The sequence below is a fragment of the Helobdella robusta genome (genome assembly GCF_000326865.2).
Source record: "Helobdella robusta unplaced genomic scaffold HELROscaffold_1, whole genome shotgun sequence".
Lineage (NCBI taxonomy): Eukaryota > Metazoa > Annelida > Clitellata > Rhynchobdellida > Glossiphoniidae > Helobdella > Helobdella robusta.
The window spans coordinates 2,490,528-2,500,236 of NW_008703570.1; the positions used below are offsets into that span (position 1 = coordinate 2,490,528).

The 9,709-nt window shown below is 35.2% G+C and overlaps 1 protein-coding gene across 1 annotated transcript; it reads left to right on the forward strand.

Moving 5' to 3' along the window:
* Positions 1-7,563: 7,563 nt before the first annotated feature.
* On the forward strand, positions 7,564-9,337 carry HELRODRAFT_158577 (hypothetical protein; the record flags this gene model as incomplete). The annotated part of the gene is made up of 2 exons (XM_009010604.1): positions 7,564-7,744; positions 9,090-9,337. 2 exons carry the CDS (start codon positions 7,564-7,566, stop codon positions 9,335-9,337), a joined length of 429 nt encoding a protein of 142 aa, XP_009008852.1.
* Between the last annotated feature and the right edge of the window lie 372 nt (positions 9,338-9,709).

A 9,709-nucleotide genomic window follows, 5' to 3' on the forward strand; every position in this document is an offset into this window, starting at 1 on the left:
AATTTATAGAATATTGTAAAAATTTATAGAATATTGTAAAAATTATGGTCTATTACCAACATATATATATATATATATATATATATATATATATATATATATATATATATAATGCTTGTGTGTTTATAGAATATATACAATATATATATATATATATATATATATATATATAAATATATATATTGGAAGGAGACCGTTTTTTATACATTATTGTTATTAATTCTATGAATTGTTGACATAATGCCAACCATTCGGTGAAATTTATAACAATAGTGTATGTTTATACAATTTTTAATAAATTATATCGCTATAGTATTATTTATTGATTTAAATTTTTTTATTTTTCTAATAATATATTGTAATTTATTATTTAATTTATTAACTAAATTAACAAAATGTTTTATAATGTTTATTTTATTGATATTAATTCAAAAATATTATTATTAATTTTAAAATAACATATATAAAATATATCTATGTAAATGTGTTGTAAATGTATCTTGTAAATGTATCTTGAAAATGTGTTAAAATGTTTTGCGGCTGATGTCTTCTATCACCTTAAGTCGGTAAACGTTGGTGTTATTTCGTGTTACCCTACGTTCAAGAAACATAAAAAGGAAAAGTCTAACGATTTGTTCACAAATGTTTGTAAGTATTTTTAGAGGTTTTGCAGCAAATTTGTAAATGCACCCAACCAAAAAATTAGTTATAAAATGGCCATAATACAATACCATTTCCATTTGCACAAATTATTTCTAAATTTTGGTTTGAAATCAAATGTTTAACATAATTTATTTTTACCTAAAATTGAAACATAACGTTTGCGGGCTGTATAAAATGTTTGCCGACTTTTGATCTATTGTTTTAATTATTAATATTATTTGATTTATATTAATGATTTGATATTAATATGATATGATTTGAAATCGATATATATATATATATACTGTTGTCCTATGGTCCTGGGCATGACATAAAACTGCATCCACGCTGCCTTGCGTGCTTTTGAGCAAAAAGCTAAGCTCACCGCTTATAAGTGGTGGTTGTCGTCAGGATGGGTGTCCGGATGTAAAAACTTTTTCCCATCACAAAGAAAAACAACGGCTCCTAGTCCCCAGCAAACCTTAAGTGGTCAAGGGATGCCAAGAATCCCTGGGAAGTATGCAATAGCGGAGGGATGTTGCCGAAAAAATAAGATTGGCCCCTCTATGGTACTTAGACTTGGAACGCTAAATGTTGGACCACTGACTGGCCGCAGCATAGAAATCGCAGAAATGCTCGAGCGTAGAAGGATTGACATCTGCAGCCTTCAGGAAAACCGATGGAAATTGAATGGTGTCTGTCATGTCAACTCAGACAAAGAAAAATGAAAACTATTCTGGAAGTGTCTAAAGACGGCAAAAATGGTGTAGGAATTTTTATCAGAGAACCGCTAGCCCAAAAAGTACTGGATATTAAAATGATTAATTCACGTCTCATGTGGATCAAGCTTCGCATAGAAAAGCAAATAATGATTATTTTTTCTGCATACGCGAATCAGAAAAAATTAAAAATGACTTTTGGGCTGCATTCTCTGACACCATCTCAACAATACTAAAATCTGAAACAATCCTGATTAGAGGCGATCTCCACGTTGGAGAGAAAACGGATGGTTTTGACAACGTACATAGCGGTTTTGGCTATGGAGAACGGAATAAAGATGGCAACCGCATTCTTGAGTTTGCTGAAAGTCACGCGTTTTGTTTCCTGAACACATATTTTAGAAAGAGGTTGGAACATCTCATAACATACAAAAGTGGATCATCAGCAACGCAAATTGATTTCTTGGCTGTCAAGCAACAACACTGAAGGCTATACAAAAATGTCAAAGTTATACCTGGCGAATCAAGTGTCGCCCAACATAGACTCCTTGTGGTAGACCTGGTTGTCGAACTATCAAAACAAAAGTCTAAACAAATGCCTCGGAGAATCAAAAAGTGAAAGCTGAAAAGCAATATTCATCGAGAAAAATTTCAACAGATTGTCGCCACACGGTTAGACCACCAATTGCAAGCCAGTATAGATTGGAGTACATACAAAACCGTTTTGATAAACGCTGCAACTACAGTTTGTGGGAAAACTGGTACAAAACGTCAGCATGAACGAGACACTTGGTGGTGGAATGACAGTGTACAAAATGCAATAGCTAAAAAGAAAGCTGCATACAAGCAATGGCAAAAATCAAAGTCTGTTGATGACCATAAAATTTTCCGTGAGAAGACGTCAAGTTGCACTGGCTTGGACAGATCAGTGCAGAGAGTGGTTAACTAAAAGCAAAGGTGAACAAATGAAATCTCTGTATTGTATAGCAAAACAAGCAAAGCGTACGAAAACAGACATAGTTGGTGTCCTTATATAAAAAACGACAAAAATGAAATGGTTCTTGAACAAGATGAGATCAAGCTACAGTGGAGAGAATACTTCAACCGTCTGTTAAATGAAACAAACCCCATCATTGTCAACTTTGACGCTCCATCCATTGAAGGTCCGATTCAAGACATCACTGTAAAGGAGCTTACAGAAGATCTGAAAGCTATGAAGAATGGAAAGGCAACAGGGCCTTCTGGACTCACAAATGACATTATCAAAGCATCTGGTAGTGCAAGTATCCAAACGTTACAACTTTGCCGTGAAATCTGGAGAAATTGCTCAATGCCGACTGAATAGAACTATAGAATGACGGTCACGCTATACAAAGTCAAAGGTGATCCATTGAACTGTTCATCATATCGGGGTATACGTCTGTTAGAACACTCCCTGAAAATTGTCGAAAAAATCATTGAGAGAAGATTAACGTCGTGCATCACAATCGGAAATTATCAATTTGGTTTCCGAGCGGGGAAATCAACAATTGATGCAATTTACATCCTTTGGCAACTGCAAGAGAAGTACTTCGCAAAGCATCAACTACTATCACACGTTTTTGTAGACCTTGAAAAAGCATTTGATCGAGTGCCCCGTAAAGCAATCAGGTGGAGTCTACGTCGACAACTCATTCCAGAATATCTTGTGAAATCTGGAGAAACTGCTCAATGCCGACTGAATAGAACTATAGAATGACGGTCACGCTATACAAAGTCAAAGGTGATTCATTGAACTGTTCATCATATCGGGGTATACGTCTGTTAGAACACTCCCTGAAAATTGTCGAAAAAATCATTGAGAGAAGATTAACGTCGTGCATCACAATCGGAAATTATCAATTTGGTTTCCGAGCGGGGAAATCAACAATTGATGCAATTTACATCCTTTGGCAACTGCAAGAGAAGTACTTCGCAAAGCATCAACTACTATCACACGTTTTTGTAGACCTTGAAAAAGCATTTGATCGGGTGCCCCGTAAAGCAATCAGGTGGAGTCTACGTTGACAACTCATTCCAGAATATCTTGTTCGACTTGTGATGGAAACACGGTTGCACAACGGTTTGAAACACAGATGCATTTGACATCGGCGTTGGAGTTCACCTAGGCTCGATTCTCAGTCCACTGTTATTTATAACTGTAATGGAAGAAATCACAAAACCAATACGCACTGGTGACATTTGGAATCTAATATATGTTGATGATATCGTTTTAACAGTCACGTCTGAGCAGAATGCAGCACAGATGTTTGAAGATTGGAACATCAGACTTGCCGATCATGGATTAAAAGTCAACACCAGCAAAACCAAAGCAACCCATCCAATCCACAGCTACTGGACGATGGCCCTATTCAGTTTGTAAAACTGATGTAGGTAACAATTCAATCAAGTATCAGCAGTGTAACCAGTGGTGTCACAAACGTTTTTAAAAAATAATTGGTAATTTATCTAAAGTGTCCAATCTTGTTTGTCCTGCTTGCATCAATTTGCATCACAAACGTTTTTAAAAAATAATTGGTAATTTATCTAAAGTGTCCAATCTTGTTTGTCCTGCTTGCATCAATCCACAACAACAAATTCGAAATAGCACTGTTTTTGAAGCCATTAAGGTAGAGAAAGTCACATCGTTTCAATATCTAGGGGATGTTCTGGATTGTACTGGAACAACTGAAGCTGCCGTTCGAGCACGCATACGCGCAGCATGGAATAAATAGCATCTCCTTATTGATGCGGCGTGACATCCCACTACCACTACGATCAAGACTTTATAAATCAGTGATACGTCCGGTGTTGTTATATGGTGCAGAAACATGGCCAATGACAACCAAACTTCACCGAACCGATATGAAAATGCTCCGATGGATGCAACGAATTAGTCTGAAAGACCACATCAAATTTACCAAAATCCTGCGTCGTGCTGGTTTAGATGATATAAAGGACGAATGCCGGCAACACCGTCTGAAGTGCTTTGATCATGTCAAACGAAGTGGAAAAAGTGCCATAACTTCTCTTGGAGATGTTGAAGTACCTGGCACACGTCCCAAAGGCTGTCCAAAGAAGTCCTGGTCGCAAACAATCAGGCAAGACATGAAAGCTCTGAATTTAAATGAAATGGATACAACTAATCGTCTAATTTGGCGCAAAAAGTTGATGGCAAAGAAAATAACGTCCTACTTCGGGAAACTGGGTCTCTGGACGCTAAACGAAGATTGATTAATAAAATTAGAAATATTTTTTAATCCAAACTAGTATTAAACATTTTACTAGTAAATTATTTGTTAATATAAAGTTGTTGAAAATTTAAAAAATATTTAAATTAATGAAATATTTTTAAGAAATTTTGTTAAATAATTTTCTTTAATAATTTTTTTATATAATTTTATGGCATTGGGTTTGAATAAAATTTTATGACGCATAAAGGGGAAAGATGCTGAAATAGCGACAAATTTTGACATATGTTAGAGATCTGTTAGAAAACTGAATTTATGAAATTCATAATGAGAGCTGTCCAAAGCAGATTTGAAACCAGTGAAAAATGTGGAATCCAGTAGCGTCGCAAGGCGGTTGCAAGAGCTGACAATCTCAGAGGGCCTTGCTAAATGAAAAAAGACAGAGCAGACGCCGCTTGGTCCAATCGTATTTCATAAGCGGATAACCGATAGATAAGGAAAAGGAGCTCGGAGTAAGGGACTTAGGGCGTCATTATAATCTATTCAGTCTGCAAAGCTTTTGAACTCATTTTAATGAAACTCAAAGCTGGTCAAACGCGATAATAAATGAAGTAGAATAGATTAACTGACTTGGAAGCTTTTTCGCAGACCGAGAGCTTCTTGCGAAAAATGTTTCGTCTTTTGGTTTGACGCATTATATGACGTCAAAGCTTCGATGATGTGCAGACTAAACTAAGCGTTAGCCATATATACAGAATACATACACAGTAAATTCCTTGTTATATTACAAATACATGATTACAAGCCGATTGGTAAAGGAATTGAATCAACTACTTGATGCAGTGCTGCACCTATAGCGTAAGCAGAACTGTCAGTAACTAAGTGGTATTTTGTACATTTTGAATCAGGATATGGATGTGTTGTTACGTTGGCAAGTTTAAATTTGATGGTTTTTAAAGTTTTCAATTCGTTATTAAACACTATTGTTTTTGAGTTTGGATGTAACTATATTAGTTCTGTTAACGGAAATACAATATCTGCGAATTGTGGAATGAGTTTGCGGTAGAATCCAATCATTCTTAAAAATCTACATAAAGATTTAGTATCATTTAGAACTGGAAATTCTTCAATTTTGCTTATTTTTTCTTTTGTAGAAAATAGTCCTTCATCGTTGATGTTGAATCCTAGGTATTAATAATTTAGATTTTCTTTGAAAAATTGGCACTTGTCTATGGAGATTCTCAAATTATTTTCGCAAAGGATTTGAAATACCGTTTCTAAATCTTTTTCATATTGTTCAGTGCTTTCTGAAAATATGAGAATGTCGTCTTCTCATATTTGCATCGTCTTCTTGTCTAGAAACAAAAACACAGTCGATACCTAGGAAGATATTATCCATGAATCTTTGGAATATACATTCTGCATTTCGCAAACCAAAAGGCATAAACATGTACTCAAATAGTCCAAAAGGTGTTATTACGGCTATTTTTTCAATATCGTTTTCATGTACTGGTATCTGGTGATAGGCTGTTAATAAGTCCAATTTTGAAAATATCTTTATGCTATGTAGTTTAGTTGAGATGCTGTGAACTTTTGGAATTGGATATCTGTCTGGTTTCGTAATGGCATTTACATAACGATAATCTCCGCAAGCTCTCCATTGTCCTTTTGGAACCAAATTTTATTGATGTGAATTTGTTGAACGGAACTCTGCAATACGTTTGTTGTAATCGTTTTTTTTGTTATTGTGTCAATCAGTTTGTTGTTGGTGCAATCGACAAGGATTTCATAATGACTTAAAAAATCTTTGCTTAACAAAGGTTTGACAATATCTGCAATTACAACATTCCATTTGTATGTTCTGTGCAATGGTAGGATGTGGATTTCAACAATGGTTCTCTATGACAGGTAATGTTTTGACCACTCGCAGTTTTGTTGTTTGGCCATATGCACCATGGTTCGCACGTTTTCGATTTATCGCCAAATAGTGACATCGGCAGATTTGAGTGCGTTGGTCTTTATAAAATGGGCGAACGTTGTTTGGGATGTTCGTATCAGGGATGCTGTTTGTTGAACTCGTTCTGTTGAAAAGTGTTTTGTTGTTGTTCGTGGTTTCTCTGTTCATAGTGTAAATTTCGATTTTAGCAAATGGGGTTAATTCATCTGCTAAATTTCCCAGTCGCTGTAGATCGAAATCTTTTTGAGCTGCGATGACTGGAGAAATTGTTGTTGGAAGAACTTTTATAAACATATGACGTACGAGTTCGCCTCCCACTCCAATTTTATTAGCTGTCGTTAATAATTCTTGTAACTAGTGTGATTGTCTGCCGGTCAATTTAGCACAAGCGAGCAAACAATTCTGGTTTTGTTTTTTCGTAAATCGATATCACCGCTGTTTTGAGGTCGTCATAATTTCTATCATAAAACAAGTGTTGTGGTAATTTTGCAACCAAATCTACCGGTAGCGATGATAGGATATGAGAATTATAAAGCTGAAGAAATATTAAATACAACGGGTAACAACGCAGAGAAAGCAACAATAAAAAAGAAAAACAAACAAACCTGAAATATTGAAATGTTTCTGTGTAAATACAAAAAGTATTGTAAATATTGATAAAAGAACAGAACTGGAGTTATATATAGAGAATGAACAACCCGATGTCATAGGTATAACTGAATCATGGGCAAAAGAATCGATTCAAGATAGTGAGATAAAACTGAACGGATACGTAATGTTTAGAAAAGACAGAGAACACAGTAAAGATAAGAGATAGGGCGGCGGTGTGTTATTGTACATAAACGAAAAACTGACTGCACTAGAAAGAAAAGACCTGAAAAACGACAAATTTAAAGAAACTGTTTGGTGTGATATAAAGAACGAAACTGAAACACTGTGTGTAGGAGTATGCTACAGAGTACCAGATTCAACAAAAGAGAATGACAGCGGATTACGTGAACTGATCAGAAATGCCACAAAAGTGCCTTGCGTAATAATGGGAGATTTTAACCCCCATATTGACTGGAATCATAGAGAAAGCAAAAAGCTGGCGGACGAACTGTTTCTGGATGGATTGCATAAACGAAAACTTCCTTACTCAGCATGTGATGAAGCCAACAAGGGGAGAAAATATATTAGATTTAATAATATCAACAGACGAGAACATAATAAAAGAAGTTAGGGTAGGAGAAGAATATGGAACGAGCGATCATAGGATACTTAGATTCAACAGTTTTAGAGCAGTAAAAAGAAGTCGAGGCATATTCAAAGCGCTACAATTATTTCAAAGCAAACTACGACAAGGTCAGAAATAAAATCATAGAGATGAATTGGCAGAGCGATTGAAAGATTTGGGAGTGCAAAATAAATGGAAAACCTTTGTGTCCTGTATGAATAAAATTGTTGAAGAGACTATACCGACTATCCGGAGAAGCAGCAAAAAACTACCGTAGATAAATAAAAATGTACAGAAAATCAAAATTTAAAGCATGGAAGAAGATGCAGGAGTTAAGACAGAGATATCTCAGAAATGCTAAAGATATTTCAAAAAAAGATATTTAGAAGCAGCAAGGAAAAATATATTAGAAAGAGAAATCTAGCAAAGGCAACAAACAGGAAAGCAATAAAAGAATATGAAGAAAAACTAAGTGAGAACATAAAAAAAGACAGTAAAATCTTTTTCAGTTACATGGGAAGCAAACAAAAAAGGAAAGATAAAGTGGGGCCTCTGAAGACTGACCAAGGCAAGATTGTAACGGAAGAAGAATGCTGAGATGCTCAATAACTACTTTGGATCGGTGCTGGCAAAAGAAAATACAAATAACATAACGGAGCCAAAAAATTGTTTGGGGAAAGCTAAAAAAGGATGCTTACAAGTGTTTACATAACAGAAGAGATGGTTGTCGAAATACTAGGCAGTCTCGAAGAGAATAAAACTCCAGAAATAAATGAGCTGCGATGTTGATTCCGCCATGTTAAAAATTGAAAATTTATTACGGAGAAGTCTTTGATTCACGTCAGAAGAATCACGTCGGGGTCACCAATTTGTTAATACGAGCGTTATGCTACTAACAAGACACCTTGTTGTGAAGTAAAATAAACAAAACAAACATAATTCAGGCGTAAAAAAAGTTAACTTTGTTCTAACGTGAATCTCGAACCGTCTCGTTTATAAGCTCTCAGAAAAAAAAAAGATCGAGAAAGAAGCAAAGAAATAAAAATTAACATAGATTAGGTAACATTGAAAATTGCAATAATCTTTAATAATGATTAATATATAAGATAGTTAATAAATAAATGTTTGATCCCTGCACTGTCATGCGATTAACTACATGGAATGTCAGAACAATATGCTCTGGGTTTGCGGGTAATCTTCGACTGATTGATGACTCAAGTAAAACAGCAGTAATAAATCATGAGCTAAAAAGGTTTAATATTGATATTGCTGCTTTACAGGAAACAAGATTGACAAAAGATTGCTTGTAAAATAGAGCTGAGACCTCAAAAATTTTATGCCTCCAGAAAAAAAACTGCGTTTGAATACCCCACGTATGTATAATCATGTACTGCGCATGGCTCTCGAACACAAATTAAATGAGGCTCTCAAAAGCCACAGTTTTACTGATGTTAAGGAAAGTTGGCAATTTATGCGTGATCTTATCTATCAAGTATCATTGTCGGTTCTGGGGGAAAAAGCTATGAAAAATGAGAATTGGTGCAAAGCAAACTTGTCAGAAATTGAAATTGCAAAAAAAAAAGAGAAGCTTTGATAGCTTAAAAGAAGAACCCACACAAAACAACTTACAGGCATTTAGAGATGCAAGAAATAAAACACAAAACTTGCTAGACATTGTGCGAATAGATATTGGCTAGATCTCCGTAAAAATATTCAAACTTTTGCTAATTCTGGTACTGCAAAGGGGTGGAGACGGCATTTTTGTAGAAACTATTAAAACTGAGAAACATGCCTTTCTGAAGTCACTTCACATGTTGATATGCTTTTACTGGGAACGGGGTGCTATCCCACAAAATTTGAAACATGCAAATATAGTTCCAATCTACAAAAACAAAAGAGACCGTTCAGACTGTAACAAATGAATACTAAAGCATCTCCCTGCTAAGTGCCGTAAAAAAACCTCTGC